The sequence below is a fragment of the Pristiophorus japonicus genome, chromosome 13 (assembly GCF_044704955.1).
Source record: "Pristiophorus japonicus isolate sPriJap1 chromosome 13, sPriJap1.hap1, whole genome shotgun sequence".
Taxonomy (NCBI): domain Eukaryota; kingdom Metazoa; phylum Chordata; class Chondrichthyes; family Pristiophoridae; genus Pristiophorus; species Pristiophorus japonicus.
In genome coordinates, this window is record NC_091989.1 from 23703157 (window position 1) to 23731119 (window position 27963).

The 27963-nt window shown below is 44.1% G+C and overlaps 1 protein-coding gene across 1 annotated transcript in view; it reads left to right on the top strand.

The window, feature by feature from the left end:
• The window catches only part of snd1 (staphylococcal nuclease and tudor domain containing 1), a 1067139-nt gene that overhangs the window by 996525 nt on the left and 42651 nt on the right, over positions 1-27963 (top strand). Inside the window, exons 21-22 of the mRNA XM_070897262.1 lie at positions 11257-11370; positions 18680-18883. Of these exons, the coding sequence (XP_070753363.1) occupies positions 11257-11370; positions 18680-18883 (318 nt within the window). The remainder of the gene's footprint in view (positions 1-11256; positions 11371-18679; positions 18884-27963) is intronic.

Consider the following 27963-nt stretch of genomic DNA (forward strand, 5'->3'; position numbering starts at 1 on the left):
TTTTCCCCTCAACTTCTGTCACTCATGGCGTGGAGTCATTAGTTGCCAAGATTTTCAATTAACTGATCAGCAGTAGTGCCAGCATCATAACTGGAGCCATGATCCAAACCCCTGCCCTGTCATATGTGTGCCTTTCAACTTGGGAAAAGGGAGCAACCCTAACATGTTATTATGTTGCACTGGTCCATCTCCCATTGCATTGCACATGGAGAGTTCAGACCATATATAGTCATTTGGTGAAGTGGGATTAGAGGGCGGGGATGAAGGGGGAAGGGCACGTAGAGGAGAGGTAATCAGACAGAGAGCATTTGAACAAATATGGCATCAACAATGCAGTAGCAAAACTAAGGTCAGTGGGCGGTCAAAGGGAAAATCTTCCAGTGACTGGAGTTAAACCTGACATGAAGGAAGATGGTCATGGTAGTCGGAGGATTGTCATCACCACCGCGAGACATAATTGCTGGAATTTCTCAAGGAACTGTCCTCAGCCCAACCATATTCAGCAGCCCTTGCCAGCCTACAGCAGGACCTGGATAATATCCAAGCTTGAGCTGACAAGTAGTAGGTAATATTCGTGACACGTAAGTGTCAGGTAATGCCCATTTCAAACGAGAGAGAGCCTAGCCATCTTCCTTAGGCTGTTAACTGCAGCAACATCACCAACCATGTAATGGGGTGGGGTAGGGGTACCATTTACCATAAGTTAACTGGACCAGCCACATCAACCTTGTGGTTACGAGAGTAGGCCAGTATATGGGTACTAAGCGATGGTGGCTTGCCTCCTGATCCTTCAGAACCTCTTCATCGTTTACAAGGCTTAAGTTAGGAGTGTGATGGAATCCTCACCACTCGCCTGGATTGGTGCAGCCGCAACAACACTCGAGAACTTCTATCATCAAGGGCAGAGCAGTTTGCTTGATTGGTGGCCCTGCCACTTGACTATGTATCCGCCCCCTCCATCATCGATAATCTCTGGCTGCTGTATATACGATCTACAGGACGGACTGCAACAACTTTGCCAAAAGTAACTTTGACAGAAGCTCCCTCCCCTGCAATTTCTACCACAGACAAGGACAAGAACAGTAATGCCACGGGAACACCATCGCCTCCATGTTCCTCTCCAAGTTTCAGAACCATCCTGACTTGGACATATATCCGTGCTCCTACATCATCACTGGGTCTGTATCCTACTTAACATTGTTGTTGGAGGACCATCAGCACAAGGACCGCAGCGGTTGAAGGAGCAGGTCCACTCCCATCTTCAGCAATAAATGTGACCTCGCCAGCATCACCCACATAAAGAACTATCCCTACTGTACCTGCATAAGAGGGGGAAATCTGCCATGGTTCCCGCTCCTAATCTCTATCTATTAACCATCACTGGAAAGTGCATGCATGCAGTCAGGTGAGGATGGGATCAGACTTGGTTGTGGTACCGACTGACCACTCATGCTTGACTCTCGCAAGAATCATCAGCATTTGAGCACAATAGCAGAGGCAGCCAGTTCCTGTCGACCCATGGCCCCAGCTCCTTCAGGCAAGGAAGGGAGAGGGATTAATTATTTTTTTGAAACTCTTTAAACTTCTGACTCGTGCGGAATTGACAGGCAGCCAGCTTGGGTGAATACAAGAGGCAAATAGACATTCTCAAAGATCTGTACAGACATTGATGGTCATTAACCCAGAGCCCCAACCATTCTGAAATCATCAAAAACTGCAAATGGCTTATAATCTGCCCACATGTTGCTCTCAGCCTGTGGCAACACCAGGATTGCGAGGCACAGTCAGTTGTAACACCGTCCTTTCAGCTCGGACCTGCGATTCAACCTTGCTCCTGTCCATTGTAAATGAAGTGGAAGCAGTCTGGTTTCTGTGCCTCCACAGGAAAAGGCTGCCCATAATAGTTACCAAATTTGCAATCTCATTAACCAAAGCCACAAGGACAATTCAGGAAATACAAATGTCACGCTAGTCTGGTAGAGCAGGACCATCAAAGCATTTTATCACCGCGTGCCGATTGGCTACTGCAATATACAGCTTCATCTAGTGGATTACTGCTCCACCTAATGGACTACTGTGGTAATGCAACCATTGCTGTAAATACAATAAAGGCATCAGGTGACAGGTCACCTGACAAGTTCCTCTGTTGAGAGCCATCTTGAAGTCTGTGTGTTTGTGATGTCGTAAAGAAGATATCATATTGGCAACGTAGGATCGGATTCGTGGATACCCTAGCTGAAATTTTTGTTCGTAGATGATTCCAGCCAAACAACAGAGAGACTAGATAGGTCCTTTGTGTTGCACAACAGCTAAAAGTCCAAGGTAAATTACAAGCACACTTAGCTCAATTGAGGAGTCCAGATGGCTGCGTCTATGGGAATAATAGGGCACTTGGAGCGTATGTGGAGCGGCTAGAAATGTTTTTCACCGCAAATTGTATCATCGAAGTTCCCGATGATAACCGTAACCGGGTGGTGTTTGAAAGAAAACGGGCTATTTTCTTGACTGAAGCAGACCCCGAGGTGTATGAAACCCTGAAAAATGTGCTTGTTCCCATCAAGCCAAAGGACACATCACTTGGGGTGATTCTAAGCAAGTTAGAACAGCACTACAGTCCTGAGCCCCTGGAAATTGCTGAAAGTTAACGTTTTGGAATACAAAAGCAATTAACCGACAAAAGTATCAGTGACTACATAGTAGCAATAAAGAAGCTATCTATTCACTGTCATTTCGGAAACTTTCAGGACCGGGCATTGCGTGACCGCTTTGTGGGATGAAAAATTAAGCGATCAGAAGAAAGTTGTTGACAACTCCTAACTTGACTTTTGACTTAGCTTGTCAGACAGCTATGTCAATGGATATGGCCAACCAATATTCCCGAGAATTTTGCACCATTTCCAGTCATCAGACAACCGAGGTGAATTGCCTGCAGGTTAAAAGAAAAAGGCAGTTGGGCCCAGCCTGAGCAGCTGGCCATGGTGACAATACACTGAAGTCATGTTATCGGTGCTTGGGACAACACATTACTCAAAGTTGTCCATATGTGAAGGCAGAGTGTTTCTTCTGCAGGAAAACTGGGCATCTTGCGAAGGCATGCCGACTGAAGAGTAAACCAACTTTCAAGGTCATAAGTAGAAACCCCCAGAGACTACATAGCATGGAAGTAAAGCAACAGGATGAGGAGGTATACGTCATCAGGAGCACAGGGGTATCTAACTGCGATTCGAAAAGTATTGTCATCCAAGTAGACGTTGCAGGTACCAGGATACCCATGGAAATCGACACTGGTGCATACGTGAGCGTAGTACCGGAATCGCTAAATCTCAACAAATTGCATGATTTCCCATTGGAGAAATCCAAGGTAGAGTTGCGAGGCTACTCAGGAGAGCAAATTCCTGTAGTCGGTGGTAGCACTATACCGGTGAAATACAAGGATCAATTTCAGACCTTGCCTATCTCAGTAGTGGCAGGAGTCAGTTGGTTGGGATCACTGAAGCTGGATTGGAATGAGATTTTTCGTGTTGAAATGAGATTTGCATCGAAGGATGATGACATCAAGAAGTATCCGAAGGTGTTCTGCAAAACAGGCAGTCCGATCCAAGGCTTCAAGGCGAGTGTCAGCGTACAGAAAGGCGCTAGACCAGTTTACTGCAAGCCACGTCTTGTACCATATGCACTCAAGGAGAGAGTTGAGCTAGAACTCCAAAGACTAGCAACTGAGAACATTATCTCTAAGATAGATCTATGTAATTGGGCTGCACCCATTGTTGTACCTAAGTCAGATGGTAAGGTAAGGTTGTGTGGTGATTATAAAGTAACCAGATTTTAGAGTGTAATCTACCCAAAACATTGCCAAATGTAGAAGATTTGTTCACAACACCAACAGGTGGTCAGATCTTCTCAGTTAGATCTCTCAAATGCTTACTTATAACTAGATGAGGAGTCCCAAGTCATGCTTGACTATAAATACTCATCTAAGCCTATATCAATGTAATAGGCTACCATTTGGAATGTCTTCCACCCCCGCCATATTCCATGGGGTGATGAACCAGATTTTGCAAGGCATTGAAGGGGTAGTACGTTATTTAGATGACATACTAATTTCAGCACCAAACAGGCAAATCCATAACAACATATTGAATGAAGTGCTCAAACAGCTATAGAAGCACAGAGTATGACTGACTGCTCACAAATGCGAATTATTTCAAAACTCAGTGGAGTACTTAGGGCACAGAGGAGACAAAGATTGTTTACATCCAACCAAGGCAAAGCTGGATGCAATTCGAAATTCACCCATTTCCAAGAATGTCACTGAACTTCGATTATTTTTGGGTCTTTTGAACTATTATGGGAAGTTCCTACCAAATTTGGCTACAGTGTTACATCCACTGAATGAACTGTTGAAAAAAACAGGTCCATTGGAAGTGGTCAGAAGAATGCGACCCAACATTCAAGGAGTGTAAAAGCCAGTTGGTAGAGAGTACCATGTTAGTTCACTAACATTTCTAAGGAGTTCAAGCTGGTATGTGACACTTCTATATGGAGTTGGGGCAGTGATCTCTCATGTACTACATAGTGGGGAGGAGAGACCAATTGCTTTTGCTTCACGCACTCTGCCAGTGAGCGTAATTATGCGCAAATCGAAAGGGAAGCTTTGGCATTCATTTTTGGGGTCAAGAAATTCCACAAATACTTGTATGGTCGTAATTACCATCATTACGAACCATAAGCCCCTGACAGCAATCCTCCAGCCAAAGTCCCCAGTTCCAAGCCTAGCTGCAGCCCGAATGCTTTGATTTTGTCAGTAAATACATATGACATTGCGTACAGACGATCAGCTGATCACAGTAATACTGATGCTATATCTAGGTTGCCATCCCCATCACAAGTTACATCCAATAGAGAAGAAGTGTTCTATTTTTCATTCATTGATGAACTGCCAGTCACAGCTGAAGAGATTGATGGAGCAACCAAATGTGGCACAGTTATGTCAAAGGTGTATGATTACATAGCAAATGGCTGGCCAAACCAGGAATCAGAGAAAGATATTCATCCATTCTTCGTTCATAGGAATGAATTGCCCGTCGATAAAGATTGTATTATGTGGGGTGCAAGAGTAGTTATTCCAAATAAATTCATGTCCAAATTATTAGGAGATCTTCATGACCAGCACCTGGGAATGTGCTTGACCAAGAGTTTTGCATGCAGTTACTTATGGTGGCCAGGTCTAGATAAAGATATCGAGTACATCGTTGGTCAGTGTATAACATGTCAATCGGTAAGCACGAAACCACAATCAGTACCATTACAGCCATGGAAATGGCCTCCCAGGGTATGGCAAAGGTTACATATCGATTTTGCTTTTTTAGAAGGACAGCAATTGTTTATTGTGATTGATAGCCATTCGAAGTGGGTAGAAGTGTTTCCGATGTGGAAAATAACAAGTAAAACACTAGACCATTTGCGAAGATTAGTTTCTTCATATGGCCTCCCAGAAGAAATTGTGTCTGATAATGGACCACAATTTTGTTCAGAAGAATTGCACAGTTCACGAGCAAAAGTAGTGTGAAACATACCAAGGTTCCACCGTAGCACCTTGCTTCAAATGGTGCAGCAGAACGCACAGTACAAATTGTAAAACGTGCTCTTATCAAGCAAATGTTGGATCCACATCCAAAGAAACAACAGTTGTTGTTGGACCACAAGTTGGCAAATGTTCGAATTACTTATCGTAATACTCCTCATACAACTACTGGTAGAACACCGGCAGAGTTGTTTCTCAAAGGACAGCTACGAACCAGGTTCTCGTTGTTAAAGCCAAACTTGACACAATCAGTAGAAGAGAAAGAATGAAGGCAGAAAAAGAATCATGATAGAGGTAGAGTAAGAGAGAGAAGTATGAAATTAAATCAGAAGGTTAGAGTGAAGAACCATCACCATAAATGGTAAAAGTGGTTACCAGGAAGAGTGGTGGATATGTGGCCCTCGCAGATATTTGGTCAAGATGTTTGATCATGGACAGATTAGGTTTGTTCATATTGATCATATTTTACCTAGAGATGTGGAAGGAGTTGAAAGTTGGAATGATTTGATTATTTCTGACTCATCAGATAATTTTATTAAAAGTAGAGTACCAGTAGCGCATCCTACATCAGATGTACTAGAAACAAGTCCAAAAGAAAGTCAGAATTTAAGTCTGAGTTCGAGTCAGGCAGACAAACAGTCTGAAGTTGTAGAGAGTCCAAATGTCGATCTAGGGTATCCCTTGGAGGAAAACTTTCCTCAGGATCAGCCGAGAATGCGTCTAAGTTTGACACCATGTTTGGAAAGTTCTGTTCGAGAGCGAAGGTATCCGCTTTGTAACAGAAAACCAGTGGTTGAGTTTGATTTGTAACTATGGCAAAATCAGTCCATGTCTTTTGTTATGTATAACCATGCAGGCTATGTAGGATGATTGTTTGTTATAATTATTTCTTATAAGGAGGGAGAAGTGTAATATAGAGCTCCATCTAGTGGACTACTCCACCTAGTGGACTATTGTGGTAATGCAGCCATTGCTGTAAATACAATAAACACAAGTTCCTCTGTTAAGAGCCATCTTGTAAAGTCTGTGTGTTGTGATGTCGTAGAGAACATACCACAGCTACATATTCAGCCTTGCAGTCCATATGTAAAGTTTAATCCAGCACTGGCACGATGGGCCGAGTAGCCTCCTTCATTCTAAGTTCTGTAAATTTTCACATATCTCAAACTCCAAATAACAGATCTTGGCAATACCAATAACAGACTTTTCCAGGCCCATGGAAATCAAACTGGTCACACCAGCATGTAAAAAAAAATATACAGGTGCAGCGTCCAGAATCCGGAACCCTCGGGACCGAGGCCGTTCCAGATTCTGCGTTTTTCCGGACTTTGGAACATCTTTCTGATGTCACGAATCCGGAAGTACCCAAGCCCAGGTTTGGGTATTTCCGAATTTCGGGACATCAGAAGTGGGGGGGGGGGTGTTGCTCGCCGAGGATCTGTTCGGGCGGGGCCACGTCACGGAGGAGCTGTTCAGGCAGCCAGCAAGGAGGCCCCAAGGTGAGGTAAGGGCGGTGAGGCGAGGCCCAAGGTTAGGCAGCGGCGGGCCCACGAGGTCGGTAGGGTCCGGATTCCGGAACATTTGATGGATTCCGGATGACTCTGCCACCAATTGGTCCGGATTCCGGAAATTGGACCCTGCATCTGTACATGCAAATAGGGCTGGGTTTTATGGACTGGACTGCTAGGGCCCACAGACTGCTCAAGGCCCACTGATTGTAGTTTGGATCTCTCCCACCCCGCACGCCCCCCCCTTCCGCTATAATTTGCAGTACAAATGCTGCAATTGATGGCAGGGATAAGGCACATTGAACAGAGTTGAGGGAGCTGTACTCTGGGCCAACGCTGGATCACAAAACTGCAGCAGTGTTCAGTTCATGGCACTAGTATTCTTTGTCGAATAAATGGGAGGGAGGGGGGAAATCACCTTTTTTTTAAAAAAAATTAAAAATCTGCAGCAATGGAGTAAGCTCGGCAATTGAGAATTGCTCTCAACTCTTCATGTCCCAACCATCTCCTAGTCTCCTCCATCTTGGAAGCAAGGAAGCCGTGCCAAGTAATGAGCACAGAATCGAGACTGACACTCCAGTGCAATACTGAGGGAGTACTCACTGTCAGAGGTGCCGTCTTTTCAATTTGATGTTAAACTGATGCCCTGTCTCCCCTCTCAGGTGGACGTAAATGATCCCGTGGCACTATTTCAAAGAAGAGCAGGGGAGTTCTCTGGTATTCTGACCGATATTTATAATATTTATTCCTCAACCAACACCTAAAAACAGATTATCTGGTCATTATTACATTGTTGTTTGTGAGACGTTGCTGTGTGCAAATTGGCTGCTGCGTAGCTGCATCACAGCAACACACGTTTTTAAAAAAACTTTGGGATGTCCTGCTGTTTTGTGAAAGGCGCTATATAACTGCAAGCTTTTTCTTTCTTTCTGCTCCCACCCACTCTGACGAGACTTTCTATCTGGCACACCATTCTTACTGCAGCTGGCACCAGATTCGGGTGACAGGGTTGTCCTGGCACTTGGATCCCGCCGCCATCTGCTTTGCGAGACAAAAACTGCGTGCCTTCAAGGAGTGTTGGCATATATCCCCAGCTCAATTCATTTAGCAGTCCCGTGACCACAAAAAAGGCTTCCTTAAGGCTAACAGTTAGTGATATGTCTTCAGGTTGCTCCGTGGCAGCTGTTGAGAGTTTTGCATCAGTTTCTTGATGCACAGATTGCTACCGCTCTGTCAAATCTCCTCTACAGCTCTGAAGTGGTTCCACATCACAGCAATAAAAACCCTCTTCAGCTCACGGGTCTCTGCACTCTGCACTCAGCTCTCTGAATCTACATCAAATGAAAGGGCAGCTGTCGGTCATACAGGTTCAGAGGTAGAAATATAGTCAGAATTCTCTCTAAGCCTACCCCGCCCACCCAACAACCCCAGTTTATCCTGTTAATTTGAGGCTGAGCAGAGAGCTTTTGAAGTACTAACCCACGTTTCTTTGTATGTGACAAGTCAAAGGTGCCTTTAAATTTATATTGCCACTGTGATTTGTAATAGAATTGGGCATATAAGGGCATCAATTGCTTTCTCCCTCCGCTATGAACAGTCGTTAACCCCCTCCCGTTCCTTGCAATAAATGCTGCTTCCAACTAGTGTCACTAACTTCCATCAATTTGTATCTCGCCTGCTGTGAAGCCGAGAGAATCAGAGCCAGCAATGAGGAAGAAATTAAATTATAATTAGCAACAATACTGAGCATCGCTTTCTTCACACTGACAAACTGGGGGGAAGGGGAAGGGGCAGACTTGTTTTTTTTAATTAGATCATTTTTTAAAGTACTATTTTGTTTCATCAACATAGGCAGTCCCTCGTATCGAGGATGACTTGCTTCCACGCCAAAAAGGGATGAGTTCACAGGTGTTTCAATGAAGGACCTAATATTCCAGGTCCCGAACTACATCCTGAAGAATGGAAGATGCCTGTGTGTGGATTTTTTTAATGTGTGGTGGCCATTGCACACCCAGCCACCACATGGGCTTGACAGAGCTAGGTCTTGGTCCAGTGGCAAGGATTAACCAAGACGACTGGAGACCAGCTCTGCTGCACGGACCTAGTGCGAACACGGTCACAGTGTGGGCTGGCCTGTGCTGTCCCTAGACCCACGCCTCTCCTGGCCCCAAACTCGCGCCTCTCCTGGGCCCCGATCGCGTCGCCCCACGATCATTCGCTGCTCCAGCGTCCCAACCTCGCCGCTCCTGCAGTGGCTGCCCATGCTCCAATCACTGACCTGGACATTGATGACGTCCAATCCAGTCATCCTTTTTGCTGCCATCTCCCTCTTGCACCAGCTCGCGCTGTATGCTGCCACACTGCTCCTGGCCGCCGCTCCTTTTATGGCCCCGACCTGCCACTGATGGTCCCTCACAGATCAGGGCCGCCATGCTGCTCCAGGCCGCCGCTCGCCGCTCCTTTTATGGCCCCGATCAGCGGCGGCCTCGACCTGCAAGTGACAGGTTGGGGCCATAAAAGGAACGGCGAACTATTTTGTTTAAATACATGATAACTTCACATCTCATTCACACATTGTCTAAACAACTGGCGGCTTTGGGACTGGTGCCTGGTAAGTTCTGCCCACAGATGTATCTGGCACTCTGGGTTATAGTATTTACTACCCAGTCTCACAACCTAGCATACATCTACCATTAGTCTTCCTGTTAGATACGCTAGAGCGACAAACTTGGAGCCGTTGTCTCTTGTACTAGGATAAGCGTTCTAGATTCAGTCTTTCACTTAGTATCATTTGCCCTGGTAAATCTATTTACAGACAACACACGTGGTGATGTGAAGGCTGTGGGAGTAATCGCTTTACAGTTGCTGAGCTCAGGAGGATGGTGACCAAATCTCAATCTTCCTCTCCCTCCATAACTTCTCTAACCATCCATACTCGGCCTCTGCACTTTGGATATCTCTGATCCTTTCAGTGGGGTCTAACTGGAATCTAAATCCATTGGGCATGCTCCTTTTATGCTAAGGCATACAGGTCAGAAGGTCTTAGGTTCTATCCCCACCAGTACCGTGTTAACTGATCTAAGTTGGCTGCTGCAGTTGGCCTTTCTGCTTCTGGGAGTGGAAGAATGAAGCTTGGTTTCCTGCTCCTCATTGCTGCCCAGTGAACCCCGCTGCAAGTGTGCTCTGGGTATGCACAGAGTAAAACTTGGCTGTGTTGCTCTATACAGTTGAACAGCTTGCAGATCTGGCACGCACATGAACAATAACTGACATTCTGAAGGGCTGATGCCTGTGGAGTCAACCCAGTAAAATGCAGCCTATTAGCAGAGGGGAAAGAAAATTGGAGGTAGGGGAGGGAGGACAAAATGCTTTGGACATTTGGAAATATGTATGATTCGATCTTAAAAGCACTGCTCTTAAACTGTCTTTAATAAGACTCTAATCCCCTTGCATTTGTTTTCCTGCTCTGTGATCAGTGCATTACAATTTATTAGCTGTAATCTTAAAAATTGTTTAATACTTAAAATTCAGATATTATAAGTGTCATTGTTCAAAATATTCCAATGTTCTCCTAGACCTTTCACCTACTACACTCTAAACTTGAGCACATCCAGAACTGCTGCCCATATCCTAACTCGCACCAAGTTCTGTTTATCCATCACCACCTGTGCTCACTGACCTACATTGGCTCATGGTCTGGCAACGCCTCAATTAAAAAAATTCAGCTAGAGTCTGAGTATGGATGTGTTCGAGAAGCTATGCCACGCCAGATTGTGTCTGCCTGCCATGTGTTCAAATCCCTCCATGGCCTTGCCCCTCCCTATCTCTGTAATCTCCTCTAGCCCTACAACGCTCAGATCTCTGCGCTCTTCCAATTTTGGCCTCTTGCCCATCCCCGATTTTAATGCCTCCACCATTGGCGCCCGTGCCTTCAGCTGCCTCAGCTCCAAATTCTAGAATTCCCTCCCTAAGTCTTTCTTCCTCTCTACCTCTCACTCCTCGTTTAAGTTACTCCTTAAAATCTACCTCTTTGACCAAGCTTTTGGTCACCTGTCCTATTATCTCCTTATGTAGCTCGGTGTCAAATTTCATCTGATGTTGCTCCTGTGAAAACTATATTAAAGATGCTATATAAATGCAAGTTATTGTTGTTCTTTCCCTCAGAAAGAAAATGTGGCATCCACTCGTCTAGGTGTTCTGCCGCCTGCCTTCAGCACACGAATCCTGCCCCCTCAGGCCACAGAGTATACTTTTGCATATATCCAGGTGCCACAAGATGTAAGTAAGATTGCAGCAGAGTAACCCCTTCCAACACGTACAAGAGTTATTTTTCAATATTCGGCGATCAGTCGAGTTTGTGATTCTATAACCCAGTGTATAAGTGTAGACAAAACTGCAGCCAGTCCAGTTACCGTGACGTTAGAGGTGTTGCCACTGGGCATATTTAGCCTATTGGCACAGGTACCTATTGGGAAAATAGACAAGCCAATACCTTTCAGTGTTGTGAATTGGCTTTGTGTGTAATGCTCTTAATTCATCCCCTTGTTTTGCCCTCAGCACCAATGACAGACTTGTAAGTACTCGTACTTTACCTGATGTTGCTCTCTCTAGGCACCGTGCACTTGTAAGAGGGAATCAAAGGGGTTATTTCTCCACAGTTCAATTGGAAGTTGTTGTATATGCAAGCACTCTAATAACGAATCCATGAGGTAAAGGTATAGTACTTGAACTGTCGTGACCTTAGTCCTTTTTTGCAACTCCTAGTGTGAGGACACCAAGAAATGAGCTCTCTTTTATACTTAGTTACCTGCAGTGTACAGGTGACCCTTCGGTCTCCAGCAGCAGCACCCTCTGGTGGTACAGGTATAGTGTATACAGGGTGAAGGTACATTCAGTGGTCTAGTGTTACAGTACATACATTAACATGCATACATAACAGAAGTGATTTAAAATGCCCTCCCCCACCACTGCACTGCAATGAAATTGTTATGATATTGCTGTGAAATATCTGAATGTGGCATATGCCAGCACTGCGATTTTAGATGACAAGTCAACGACTGGTTTTCAGCAGTTACACAACCATGATTGGCGCTTCAGGAGGGTTTCAATTCTGAATGAGAGCATGTTGACATCTGCAGTTGGCAAAACTAGGGATGTGATAATGAATGAGATCACCCTGCACTCTATGAAGACCATCTTGAACCCCTTACACTTGCCTTGTAATGACTTCCGAGTGTTCTGGGGATGCAAGCTTAAAAAATAGTAAGTTATTGAACAACACGAGAGGTTAGTCCGAGTTTGTGAAATGCGTCATCACAGCTGGACTTTGAAGGATATAAAATGCTTCAAGAGACAATTAGATGCATTTCTGGAGAGGATTGAGGGATATGGTGAGAAGGTGGATAGATGGAATTGATCTCTGAAAAGGGAACAAACTTGTTCTCAAAAGTCCTCGTCCTGAAAGTCTGGTACACATAGAAGTGTGTGTGTGCACCAGATTTCTTTCAGAAACTAAACACCAGTGGCCTCACCTGAAGCAATGTTTGGGACGGGTTCCTGAGCCGCAGTGGATATTCGAGTTCAATCAACCAGAGTAGAACTGCATGCTCAGATAGCGGAACTCTTCAATGATCTTATTGGCACTTAAATGTACAAGCAAATACCTTCAAAATAGCCCAAGATAAAGCTTACAGTGCGTTTATTATAGTTGATTTTTGTTTTTTGTTCAGTCAATGAGATATTAGGCCACAGCTCTGTCTCTGTGCTGGAGTTTCACTTGAGTGTTATGTATCCCAGGGCACTATTTGAAGAAGTAGAGTAAATGTGGCATCCACTCGTCTAGGTGTTCTGCCGCCTGCCTTCAGCACACGAATCTTGCCCCCTCAGGCCACAGAGTATACTTTTGCATTTATACAGGTGCCACAAGATAGTTTTCACAGGAGCAACATCAGATGAAATTTGATACCGAGCCACATGAGATAATAGGACAGGTGACCAAAAGCTTGGTCAAGGGGGTAGAGTAAATTCTCTGGACTCTGGGGAGGTACCAGTGGATTGGAAAGCAGCTAATGTAACACCTCTGTTTAAAAAAGGGGGCAGACAAAAGGCAGGTAACTATAGGCCGGTTAGTTTAACATCTGTAGTGGGGAAAATGCTTGAAGCTATCATTAAGGAAGAAATAGCGGGACATCTAGATAGGAATAGTGCAATCAAGCAGACGCAACATGGATTCATGAAGGGGAAATCATGTTTAACTAATTTACTGGAATTCTTTGAGGATATAACGAGCATGGTGGATAGAGGTGTGTACCGATGGATGTGGTGTATTTAGATTTCCAAAAGGTATTTGATAAGGTGCCACACAAAAGGTTACTGCAGAAGATAAAGGTACGCGGAGTCAGGGGAAATGTATTAGCATGGATCGAGAATTGGCTGGCTAACAGAAAGCAGAGAGTCGGGATAAATGGGTCCTTTTCGGGTTGGAAATCGGTGGTTAGTGATGTGCCACAGGGATCGGTGCTGGGACCACAACTGTTTACAATATACATAGATGACCTGGAAGAGGGGACAGAATGTAGTGTAACAAAATTTTCAGATGACACACAGATTAGTGGGAAAGCGGGTTGTGTAGAGGACACAGAGAGGCTGCAAAGAGATTTAGATAGGTTAAGCGAGTGGGCTAAGGTTTGGCAGATGGAATACAATGTCGGAAAATGTGAGGTCATCCACCTTGGGGGAAAAAAAAACAGTGAACGGGAATATTATTTGAATGGGGAGAAATTACAACGTGCTGCGGTGCAGAGGGACCTGGGGGTCCTTGTGCATGAATCCCAAAAAGTTAGTTTGCAGGTGCAGCAGGTAATCAGGAAGGCGAATGGAATGTTGCCCTTCATTGCGAGAGGGATGGAGTACAAAAGCAGGGAGGTCCTGCTGCAACTGTATAGGGTATTGGTGAGGCCGCACCTGGAGTACTGCGTGCAGTTTTGGTCACCTTACTTAAGGAAGGATATACTTGCCTTGGAGGGGGTACAGAGATGATTCACTAGGCTGATCCGGAGATGAGGGGGTCACCTTATGATGATAGATTGAGTAGTCTGGGTCTTTACTCGTTGGAGTTCAGAAGGATGAGGGGTGATCTTATAGAAACATTTAAAATAATGAAAGGGATAGACAAGATAGAGGAAGAGAGGTTGTTTCCACTGGTCGGGAAGACTAGAACTAGGGGGCACAGCCTCAAAATACGGGGGAGCCAATTTAAAACTGAGTTGAGAAGGAATTTCTTCTCCCAGAGGGTTGTGAATCTGTGGAATTCTCTGCCCAAGGAAGCAGTTGAGACTAGCTCACTGAATGTATTCAAATCATAGATCGATAGATTTTTAACCAATAAGGGAATTAAGGGTTATGGGGAGCGGGCGGGTAAGTGGAGCTGAGTCCACGGCCAGATCAGCCATGATCTTTTTGAATTGCGGAGCAGGTTCGAGGGGCTAGATGGCCTACTCCTGTTCCTAATTCTTATGTTCTTATGGTGTCCTGGTCAACATGCCTCATTCAACCAAAAATACATTCAATTAATAATTAATCTTATTGATGTCTGCAAAATGATTGCAGCCTTTTCCTATGTAACAGTCACTGCACTCATTCTATGCAAACTACTTAAAGACCTTTTGAGATATGATTGGCTGCATTATTAATACAAATCTGTCCAAAAGGGGTCCTGAAGAGACTGGCTGGCACCTTCAATTCTAGAATCTGAGTGTGACTCGAGCCCAGGACGCTAGAATGAGCATTCTTCTCTCTCCTGCCTGTTAAGATTCCAAAGTATAATGAGTTTTTGACTCCGTTTTAATGTGCATAAATGAACAGCACAGAACTGCCCCATAATCAGGAACTAAATTGGCATTCCCTCTGAAGCCGAGCCAGATGCAAGATGTCAATTAATGTGGTAAAGGCTGAAGTTAAGAGACACGTATGGAATAAAACAAGAAGATTTACAGTGCACCTGACTCTGCTGTTCCTGAAGGGCTGTAAAATACTGTTATTGTTGCAGGTTTCCAGCACTCGCAATTTTCTTTTTATTTCTACTGTGTTGTACCTGATCTGGAAGGCAGAGTAGAGAAAGCTTTACTCTTCAGCTAGCCATGCCGTACCTGCCCTGGGAGTGCTTGATGCTGACTGGCACTATGTGCCAAAATAGAGTGCAGTCCATTCCCCTGCACTAACATCTCTTGCCTCGAGCAATGAGGAATCATTGAAAGGGAGTAATGAATGGAACCAGATACTGGTTCTGCCCCACATTATTGCTGCAGGATATTTTTTTGTGGGGAGGAGGTGAGGTACTTTCCCCGTAATGAGCAAATATCAATGAGTGAAAACGTTAACGTTTTGGGTGTACCGAAATTGTTAAACTGTCTTTTGTTTTTACTGATGCTGGCTGGCTTTTATTTCCAGCATCTTTTGTTATTAGTAATTAGATGCCGCCAAGCGTGGTGTTCTGAAAGTCTCTTGACTGTAAAAAGAGGGAAGGAATTCCACAGTGATGAGGTCCAAGAAAAGAAAGGATTATATAGATTAGGGCACAGTGTGAGGAGACTCCATTTCAACACTGTTGAGAGTGGAGGGACGAGTGTTTTGGATGCCATATTTGGAAGTCAACATGTTGAAACTGTTGTAAATTATCGAGCTTCTGGTCGCTCGGGAGCATCATTGCAACTTCAAAGCGACACTTATCAACTGTCCTACAGCATGCTCGTTCAACTAAAGAGCGTTTGGTTCCCTAGCAACCCTGAGTTGATTCCATTTGTCTCTTTCTTTTATAATTTACAAGTATAATGAATGTGCACCTCTTGAGGGAATTACTAATTTATATATTTAATTTAGCTCATAACAGTAAATAGTTAATTAAACTAGGCTCATTTGGTTTAAAGCACTTCCTTTCTCCTCTGACCTTTTTCTTGGGAAATAATGGAATGCAGAAATTGAATTAAGAGCCACATCTTAAAGTTTGTAGAAATGTTTATAATCTATCGAGTTCAGAGTATCTTTATTCAACTTCTTCCCATGCATCCCTGACACCTTGAAGTGTTGACAGGTAAAGGCATTCTCACTGAGTAGGTGAGTGCAGTCAACAGCTTGAAAATATTTCTGAAAATCCTGGGTTGGATTTTAGACATTTCTTTGCTTTTCCCCCCCACCTTTTCCCTTGCAAGCATAGACTTGCTGCTGCTTTACACTTCCACAGATGCCAAGCACCCCTCTGGTATCATATCCAAGTGGCCATTCTTCATTCATGAGTCCAGAAAGTGAGAGTGTGCAGGCTATTTTATCACAGCATGCATCCCAGCTAAGCGCTATCCTGTCCTCTCTCAGTATTCACACCCACGCACTATCTAACAGGACTCTCCCTTTAGTGATTAGGAAAGGGGAACCCTGAATGGCTTTTGGCTCCCAAGCCCAGGGGTGTTCTGGTCACTTGTAGCATTCACATGCCACCCTGGCTGGATCAGAACACTTCATCCGAGGATGGTAGTGTAGTGGTTATGTTACTGGACCAGTAATCCAGAGGCCTGGACTAGTTGGAGATGGCAGCCATGAAATTTAAATTCAGTTAATTAAATAAATCTGGAGTGAAAAGCTAGTATCAGTAATGGTAACCATGAAACTACCGGATTGTTGTAAAAACGCATCTGGTTCACTAATGTCCTTTAGGGAAGGAAATCTGTTATCCTTATCTATGTGTGACTCCAGGCCCACAGCATTGTGGTTGACTCTTAACTGCCCTCTGAAATGGCCTAGCCAGCCATTCAGTTGCTCAAGGGCAATTAAGGATGGGCAATAAATGCAGGCCTTGTCAGCGATGCCCACATCCCAGACTTGGCACAGACCAGGAATTGACCCGAGCCCTTCTGATCTGCAACCTTCACTGTACATAGAGTTGGTGGTGTTACCTACTGGACATAGGGAACCAACTGGTCATAGACTAAGATTTGTTTCAAAACGAGATACATTTTGTTTGCATATTCACACATAAAAGTGACACTTGGATTTATATAATGCCTTTCATGACCTCAGGACGTTCCAAAGTGCTTTCTAGCCAATTAAATACTTTTGAAGTGTAGTGACAACTGTAATGTATTGGTTCAAATCAAGGTATGTTCTCCCTCACTAGCTGTAAAGAACTATCTCTGAGCTTCACACCAGATTTTCTCCAGCCCTTTCCTCCTGAAACATTTCATTTCTCTATCACTGCCTTCCCAAACACCACCATCACCACCGCCCCCCCCCCCCCCCCCCCACCAACTGGATGTCTGTTGAGTTATGGAACTGGCCATATGAGGAATAATAGCGGAGAACTTTCCCTTAATCGCTCACTTGGGGTGCAGAATCACACAAGCTATCAATTTAGTCTTATCTGGAGTTCCTTTTATACTGGCGCAGTTTTAATTTGGCTTCTGGGTGACGAGAAACTGCGAACTGGCACCTGGCGTTTACTCTGCTGAATCTGCCTCCCTTATCCGGGTATGACTCATTGACTTGAGAAAAACTAGGACTTTGCATCTGCTGCCAGGATAAGTAAAACCGGTTGTAGAACAGTGCACTTCAGCAGCCGGCTCACTGCTGCTCTCCCAGAATCCATATTAAAACAGCACAAATATAAGAGCAACTTAACATCCCCGTGTTGATGCGACTGTCATGACAGCAGCTCCCCCAGTGGGTTAATGCATCCTTGCTGTAAAGCAATATCACATTCAAGAATCATTAGAGAAGAAAGGGAGGTTAGAGAAAAGGAAAGATACAAAAGTAAGGAGAGACATAAAACTACAAAATAGAATGGCAGTTGGGCATGGTATTTAAGTGTGATATTCCTAACTCTCAAACCTATTTAATCATGTGGGTCCCCCTAGGTACCTGTGCCACACTGTTTGCCCTGCTCTACACTGCCCCAACAATATGCCTCAGTGGCAACCTCAGGAGAGCACAACTTGTAGAAATATGAACCACAGGAACAAGTAGGTGAGGCCTCAGTTTAACTCCCATCTTCATGCCTCTAACCGTGCAGCACCCTTCTATGCTGCGTTGAAATATGTTCAAGCTGTGAAGTGCGACCTGAATCCACAATCTTAGGAGTGTTAACAACTGAGCCAAGCTGACAGCTCAAACTTGATTTGTTTTCATATCTTCACACACTTCCCTTGGAGAACAGTCTGACGGGTTTGCATGCTGATTAACAGTCTGACAGGCCACAACATCAACCCTCTTTCCATGGGCGTAACCATCTTTATACCAGCTGATAGGAAGGGTAGTCCTATGCAAGGGGAGGGTTTTGTGGCCTTCCACAATTCACAATGCGAGGGGAGGGTGGGGGGAAACCCACACCCACACCCACCGGATGCGAGTCGAGTATCCCTCTGGATGCCATTCCGGAATTCAGAGCCGGAGCTCCGGTCTCCACTCCAGAGGTGGAAATACTAGCACTCAGCCAAAAGGCTCGCTCCAGATGAGTAGTTATGACTGATTTGTAATCTACTGCTATTAATTGAACGATGTGGATTAGCTACAGTCCTGATCATCATCTTGTTCTTTCGTACAGGAAGATGCTAAAGCCGATGCAATCGACAGTGTTGTTAGGGACATTCAGAACACCCAGTGCCTGCTGAACGTTGAATTCGGGGGACCCAGCTGCTCGTTTGTCACGCTGCAGTTTGCTGACTCTAAGGATGACGTGGGCCTTGGACTGGTCAAGGAGGGGCTTGTGATGGTGGATGTGCGCAAGGAGAAACACTTGCAGAAAGTGGTAAGTGACCGCTTAAAAGTTCCATCAGCCTGGAGCAGTGATCGATGTGCTGATCGCTGATGTGCTGTTCTATGGGGATTGTTTTTTCCCTGATGGAAAGCCCTACCTATTAAAGAAGGGAGTACATTTTAACAAGGTAACGAGCATCTCTGTTTGGGGCTAAAAGATGGGAGAGATTGTGTTAAATGCAGGACTTGTCCTCCATTGGGTTTTCTTCCTGGTGGACCAATTTTGCACGATGGACCCAGCAGCAGGACCATGTTATTGTAATTAAAAAATAAAATGCTGGAAAACACTCAGCAGGTCAGGCAGCGTGTGTAGAGAGAGAAGCAGAGTTAATGTTTCAGATCGATGAACTTTCATTACCAAGTTTCTCTCCCACAGATGCTGTCTGACCTGCCGATGGCTTTCCAGCATTTTCTGTTTTTGTTTCAGATTTCCAGCATACGCAGGCAGTATTTTGCTTTTGTTTTACCATATTAGTGCAGTCTTGTCAGCTGTCACTCTGGAGTTGTAGTGACCCTCCTTCCTGACTTCAGCCTCGACTCCCACTGCTGATCTAAAACCAAACACAGGCCAGCCGGATAGATACTGGGAAAGGAGACTTTTCGTCAGCAGAAGGAGTGTTGCCATTTAAAACTGCAGCACCGGAGGAACAGCTCATGGGAATATACCGGTTGGAATGAGGAAAAATGCAAATTTAAATGTGGGTACCAAGAGGAGAATGTTTTGTCATGCCCGCCTTCATCTCCTACATGTGGTCTGTTGGGTAGAATCATGGCAGCTTTCTTTACACATGAGTAAATAAGTTAGTTTCAGACTTTAAAAACATTAGTTCATGGGATGTGGGTGTCGCTGACAAGGCCAGCATTTATTGCCCATCCCTAAATGCCTTGAGAAGGTGGTGGTGAGCCGCCGCCTTGAACTGCTGCAGTCCGTGTGATGAAGGTATTCCCTTTAGGGAGGGAGTTCCAGGATTTTGACCCAGTGACGATGATGGAATAGTGATTTACTTCCAAGTCAGGATGGTGTCTGACTTGGAGGGGGAGGTGGTGGTGTTTCCATTAGGTGGTAGAGGTCATGGGTTTGGGGGGTGCTGCTGAAGAAGCCTTGGCGAGTTTCTGCAGTGCATCTTGTAAATGGTACATACTGCAGCCACGGTGCGCCAGTGGTAGAGGGAGTGACTGTTGAAGGTGGTGGATGGAGAGCCAATCAAGCAGGCTGCTTTGTCCTGGATGGTGTCGAGCTTGTTGAGTGTTGGAGCTGCACTCATCCAGGCAAGTGGAGAGTATTCCATCACACTCGTGACTTGTAGATGGCGGAAAGGCTTTGGGAAGTCAGGAGGTGAGAGACTCAGACCGCAGAATACCCAGCCTGTGACCTGCTCTTATTGTCCCAGTCATGTGGCTGCTCCAGTTAAGTTTATGATCAATGGTGACATAGAAACATAGAAAATAGGTGCAGGAGTAGGCCATTCAGCCCTTCGAGCCTGCACCACCATTCAGTAAGATCATGGCTGATCATTCACCTCAGTACCCCTTTCCTGCTTTCTCTCCACACCCCTTGATCCCTTTAGCCGTCAGGGCCATATCTAGGGCAAGAGGTTATTACACAAAATTAGGGCTCATGGGATTGGGGGTAATATATTAGCATGGATTGAGGATTGGTTAATGGACATAAAACAGAAAATAAGAATAAACTTATTAGCAGGTTGTAACTAGTGGGATACCGCCAGGATCAGTGCTTGGGCCTCAGCTACTTGCAATCTATATTAATGACTTAGATGAGGGGATCGAGTGTAATGTATCCAAGTTTGCTGATGATACAAAGTTAGGTGGGAAAGCAAGCTATGAGGAGGCTGCAAAGGAATATAGACAGGTTAAGTGAGTGGGCAAGGATATGGCTGATGGAATATAATGTGGAGAAATGTGAAGTTATCCACTTTGATAGGAAAAATAGAAAAGCAGAATATTTTTTAATGGGAAATGTTGGTGTTCAGAGGGACCTGGGTATCCTTGTACACGAATCACAGAAAGTGAACATGCAGGTACAGCAAGCAAATAGCAAAGCAAATGGTATGTTAGCCTTTATTACAAAGGGGTTGGAGTATAAGAGTAAAGAAGTCTTACTGCAATTAAAGGCCTTGATGAGAAAACACATGGAGTATAGTTTTGGCCTCCTTACCTAAGGAAAGATTTACTTGACTTAGAGGGAGTGCAACAAAGGTTCACGAGGCTGATTGCTGGGTTGAGGGGATTGTCCTATGAGGAGAGATTGAGTAGACCAGGACTACATCCCCTAGTGTTTAGAAGAATGAAAGGTGATCTCATTGAAACATAAATTTCTTAAGGGGCTTGACCAGATAGATGCTGGAAGGATGTTTCCCCTGGCTGGGGAGTCTCGAACCAGGGGGTCACAGTGTTGGAATAAGGGGTTGGACATTTAGGACTGATGAGGAGGATGTTTCTTCACTCAAAGGGTTGTGAATCTTTGGAATTCTCTACCCTAAAGAGCTGTGGATGCTCAGTTGTTAAGTTTCAAGACAGAGATCGATAGATTTTAGGATACTAAGGGAATCAAGAGATATGCGGATAGTGCGGGGTTGGAGTTGAAGTAGATCATCAGCCATGATCTTATGGAATGGTGGAGCAGCTTTGAGGGACCAAATGGCCTACACCTGCTCCTATTTCTTATCTTCTTAACTGGTTCATCCATCACACGAACCTCCTCCCACTCCTACCTTGCCCCCATATCCCTCTATTCCCTTCACCCTCACATAAGCAAGCCTGTTTATAATACATATAATTACATTGAATATACAGCATAGAAACAGACCATTTGGTTCAACTGGTCCATGTTAGTGTTTATGCTCCACACCAGCCTCCTCCTACCCTTCTTTATCTAACCCTATCAGCATAATTTTCCAGTCCTTTCTCCCTCATGTGTTTATCTAGCTTGCCCTTAAATCATCTATGCTATTCGCCTCAACCACTCCTTGTGCTAGCAAGTTCCACGGTCTAAACACTCTCTGGGTAAAGATGTTTCTCCTGAATTCCCTACTGGATTTATTAGTGACTATCTTATATTTTTGTCCCCTAATTTTGGTTTCCCCCACAAGTGGAAATATCTTTATGTCTACCTCTGTCCGGTCACCCCTTAGCCTTTTTTCTAGACATAAGAGCCCCACGCTTCTTTCCTGATAGGTATAACTTCTGTCCTGTATCTTCCTGTATTTTGGTGCAATCCTCTATATTTTTTGCTACACCTCCCCAATTTGATATAATCTGCAAATTTATATGACCCCCAAAAAAGCAAAACAACTGCAAACTCCAGAAATAGCTAGAAATACACAAGAAGTCCAACAGCACCTGGAAAAAATGATAGATGGGTCATTGTTTGGATGAAAACAATTTTGTCAGAACTTGATCCTGGAAGATAAGTGAGCTCCTTTATAGATTGAACAAATGGAGACGGTTTGGTGGATGTAACCACACTTGTGCTACCCTATGGGTTACCCAGAAAAGTAAGTGGCGCTCAGTCCGATAAGGAGTAGTTACTGACCCCCACCAACCGGTTTATTTCATTATGGGTGTGTGTCACAGACAAACCCAATCCTGTCTTTCTGCCTAGTCGTGTGCACTGGATAGTGGTGAGGAATGGAAATCCTTTTCCTTCCTTAGCGTAGGCGCACTGCCTCAGCCCTGACTCAGATCAATTCGGCAGTGAGGGAGAGGAAATAAGAGTCTTTGTCCCGATTTTATACTGAATAAAGTCCAAAGCCTGGAATGCCGACGGACAGCCCATCACATGATGTCACTCCGCACACAGGTGACTGCGATTGTTGGGGTTTTTGCTTTGCACGATTGTCTAAAGTGAGCTGGATTTGGAATAATCAGCGGCAGTTGTGACTTGCAAAGTACATTATTTATTCGCAAACCCTAGCAGAGTCTCATAAAGCAGATTGATTGCAGAGAGACCTGGCTGACATTACTACGCTGTAATCTCTACTGCCTCGATAACATAAAACTGTGAAAGAACTCTTATTATGGGGTGAAATATGGCAGCGATCGGGAGTGTTTTTACCGCAGAGCAGATGATTTATACCACTGTAAAGTAATAGCAGGGAGAAGAGGAGGGAAACGAGAGAGAAGAAAGCCAGATAGACGGGAGTTATAAATCTGTAAATAGCCACCAATGCTTCCCAGACAAGCGGAGGTTTGTTTGGGTTGATTATGAGGTTCAGCGTCAATAAATAAATCCAATAAAAAAATGTGAAAATGTAAATGACATACATAAATTGGGCCTAAAATACTGCACCAAAAATGGATTGGAAGTTAGGCATGTCATTTCTGGCCTCTGTGAGGAGGGGGTGAATCCTGCTGAGCTTTCAGCATTTGTGCTAATAAACCCATCTAATTAGCGTTTGCACAGCTCATGTTCCAAAGGACAGGCATACATCTCATTCCAAACTTAGCTAATTATTGCTTATTGTAATTAAATATTCAATGAGCGCTGTACTAGTGTAATAACAGTAATGGGGAAAATGTATTTCTGCTTATAATTGTAATTGATAACTTTCCAAAATATCATCTTATCCTTTGTACTGTAATAAACTATAATTGGTATTTCATTTTAGATTCTCAGCCTTGATTGTAGTTAACCGTTTGTTTACCTTTTATAAACATTCCTGCCTCCTCTCGCTCCCCATTTTCTCCCCCTCCCTTTCCCTCCTCTCCTGAAGACACCAGCTCTAGCTGGGGTATGATTCCACGAGTACCTCACCCAATTAGCCACTCTTCCTCTGAGCCTTGGCAGCGAGTGTTGGCTGGCTGTTCAACTCTGTAAAGTATCACAGCCAAGTTCCACCTGTCCTCGGCCAACATCCACACACATGCGCTCTCCAACAAGCGTCGTTGGGACAGTGGTCAGGAGCAGGACGCCTGGCTCGTTTCGTTTTTCCCCTTCCTCTGGGATGCATGAGACCAACTGTAGGGTCCACCCACTCTTGTGGCACTGAGACCACCTAATTCAGCACAGACTGAGAATCTTAAACTGGGGCTGCACCTGCTGATACCATTACCCACTGAGTCATCCGGGGAGCATCACCACTATGGAGATAAACAGTGCCAAGTGTGTGACCAATTCTGTGCCATAGTCAAGGGCACTGCAGCTGGGCCAAATGTGCTTGACAAGCTTTGAATGCTGTTTGGGGGGATTTCCTCAGGTTCCCCAAAGTGGTTGAAATCCTCCTCTTGGTTTTTAAATCCCTGGACAGGCCTCGCCCCACCCGCCCCAATTGTGTAATGTTATCCAGCCATGTCTTCCATCTAATTCTCCATTACTTTTACTGTTTCCCTTCCACCTTCACTGTTAAAAAATAACTTGTATTTATAGAGGTTACAACACCCCCAAAGTGCTTTACGTCCAATGGATTACTTAATGAATTACAGCCACTGTTGTCCTGCAGGCAAATGCAGCAACCAGTTTTTGCAAATGGATGAGTGACCAGATAATTGGGTTTTGGTTGAGGGATGAATGTTGGACAGAGCACAAGAAAAACTGCAACTCTTCCAGTCAAATCTTTCAAATCCACTTGACCAGACACACAGGACCTTACTTTAACATATCATCCAAAATATTGTACCTCAGACAATGAGCACTCCTTCAGCATTGCAATGAAGTGTCAGCCTAGAATATGTGCTCAAGTCTATAGTGGAACTTGAACCGACAACCTTCTGACTCAAGCTAGAGTTCTACCAATTGAGCCAAGTGATACTTCAGTAGCTGATACTTTAGCCTTTACACACCTGCCATTTAGAACTCTTCCAAAATCACATTGACTTGCTGTCCCTCATCCTGCCTTCAAAAGCCTCTTAAAACTTAGTTTCTCTTGACTCTGCCTTTGGTCTCCTTCCTTCTAATTTTCTTTACTCCCTTCCCAGTATTCATAATCCCCTCTCCTAAAGCACTCTGAGCCAGACTATTTGCAAACTTGGCATCCTACTTGACCCCGATCTGAGCTTCCGACCTCATACCCTCTCCACCTACTTTCAACTACATAACATTGCCCGTCTCCGCCCCTCCCTCAGCTCATCAACGACCGAAATCCTCAGCCATGCCTTTGTCATCTCCAGACTCAACTATTCCAATGTTGTCCTGGCCAGCCTCACCTATTCCACCCTCCATAAATTTGAGCTCATTCAAAACTGCCTCCCATATCCTAACTTGCACCAAGCCCTGTTCACCCATCATCCCTGTGCTTGCTGACTTACATTGGCTCCATGTCCAGCAACACCTTGATTTTAAAATTCACACCCTGGTTTTCAAATTCCCTCCACGGCCTCGCTCCTCCCTATCTCTGTAACCTTTCCCCAGGCCTATAAACCTCCAATAACTTTGCATTCCTCCAACTCTGACCTCTTGTGAAAGCCTCGCTCCGTTCCATCATTGGTGGCCTTCAGCTATTTAGTGCCTAATCTCTAGAATTCCCTCCCTAAACCTCTCTGCCACTCCCTCATCCTTTAAGGTGCTCCTTAAAACCTACCTCTTTAACCAAGCTTTTGGTGACCTGTCCTAATATCTCCTTTTTTGGCTCTGTGACAATTTTTGTCTGAATATGTTCCTGTGCAGCACTTTGGGATGTTTTACTGTGTTAAAGGTGCTATATAAATGCAAGTTATTCTGGCTGTGACTTGCTGCCTTTACTCAGCTAGGCTGTGGGGTGGCAGACTAATCTATTTAATTCTAACTGTGTGGGGAATATGGGAAATGTAATATTGTTTAAATATTTGATTTTAGAGAAAGAGCCTATAATTATTTTTTTTAAATGTTCTCTGCACTCATAATAATTTAATTGTGCCCTGCTAAAATTCAGTGTCAGTTTTACAGGCCATGCTTTATAAATGTTTTATGTGAATTTAAAAGATGTGGGTATATATTGTAAGCTCAATAGAGCATTCAGTATTCCAGGATTTGATCTGGCAGCAAAGGCCAGATCAAATCCACTTGAAGGAGTCTGTTAGTAACCGTGGTGGCAACTGAAGAGGGGCCGAGAACACTCGGCAGTGACTGGCTGTGTCATAACAATCAAGGATACACCAATGGCCAATGAAGATGCAATCTTCTGTGGTTCCATCCCCAGTCTGTGCTGAGTTAGCTGATCGGTCAGAAGTGCAGCAAGTGCACTGCAATCGCCCTCAGCGCTCCTGGTTTAAGAAGCAGGTGAATGAGCTAAGGTTACTGCTGCTCATTGCCCCTTACTGGAGATTGTACGTGTGCAGATGTTCTGCTCATTTTCTCCCGAAGATATTGGTTTTTGCCTCCATTCCTTCAGCACCTCACACCTCCCAGGTAAACACCGATTCGTGCCCAGGAAAACAAAGAGTTTGAATGCCCCATTAGGAGGAGCTTTTAATCTGTCTTGATTATGTTGTATCTCTGTATTGCGTGCAAAAAGAAAATCCTTTCTCCTTGAATTGAACAGCTTTCTTGGTACCATAATTCTCAGTGTGACGAGATCACAGATTGGTTGATTTTTAATGAATTACAGCCATTAAAATTAATTAGCCATAGGAATTAAATTAATATGTAAATCACAGAGGAAAGGAAGGCAAGTGGTACTAAGAACAGGCTGGTGGAAGTGAGAATTATCGAGTGGACCCTTTTTCAATCCTATCTGAGGGATAATGATCCATTGAGGGGAATGGCTCTAATTTTTCCATACAATTGTTCTTTCATTTGACATATTTCAGTGAATGTTGAAAAGTGATTGAAAGTCACTAATTGAAAGACTTTTTTATCCCAGTTGCTTTGGAATCTCATTAATGTTAACAAATTTGTTAAACCTTTGGTGTGTGTTTTCAAAAAGAAAGAACAGCTTCGAGATTTGTATCGGATCCCACTAACTGGTTTGTGGGACCTTGCTGTGTGCAAATTAAGTGCCATGTTTCCTACATTACAACAGTTACTACAGTTGAAAAGTACTTCATGGTTGTAAAACGCCACAGAAATTGATGAACTGTTCTAGTATCGAGACAGGTGTACTGAGCCCAGGGATCAAACAGAAAACTTTTGTTGCCACATTTTGTCTACTGGCTATATCCCGCACCCTGACATGATCTATCTCAATCCTGGAAAGAGATTCTCTGAACAGATTTATTAACCAGTGAATGGATGAGAACAGAAGCAATCTCACGCTGTACAGCAGTTATAGGTTTAACAATCCCTTCTCAGCAGATTAAAAAAAAAAACAAGTCACATTTGATCCACTAAACTTCAGTTTAAACTGGACCGCATACAAGGTCCCTGAATGCTGACCATCCACAGTCTGTTTCTCTCGAATGGCTTCAGACAGATTACTCCATTTGGACAAGGCAAGTGGAGAAGTGCCTTTCCAAAAATGACTGGCAAACAACATTTCAGTGTGTGCCTCTTCCTAGCAGACACATCTATTCTGGGGCTATTGTATCAAATTACGCTGCAAATGAAGCTGGTTTTAAAATCAGAGAATTTTACAGCACAGAAGAATTCCATTCGGCCGATCAAGTCTCTGCTGACTCTCTGAAAGAGCTATCCACTTAGACCTAGTTCCCCGTCCTTTCCTTTGAAATGTTCCTTTTACGAATATTTAGCCACTTAACTTTTAAAAGCTGTTCTTGATGGGATAATTGATGTCCTAACAACCCTATATGAATTTCTCCTAACCTCTCCCTTGTTACGTTTGGTGATGACCTTAAATGTAGGTCCTTTAGTTACCAACTCACCAGCCAATGGAAATAGTTTTTCCAAAGTTACCTCATCAAAACCCCTCATTATTTTGAACACTTCTGCCTGATCTCTGAATCACATTTGTTCTAATGAAGGAAGTCCTCATTTGTCATAACTAAGGCTTCTCACCCATGGTATCATCTTAGTAAATCTCTTCCACACTCTCTGCATGTCTTTGGCATCTTTCCTAAAATAAGGCTGCCAAAACTGTTCACAATATTCTAACTCAGCCAAACCAATGATTTGTATACATTTAGCATTACTTCTGCTTTTGCACCCTATGCATTTATATTTAAACCTATAATTTCATATAC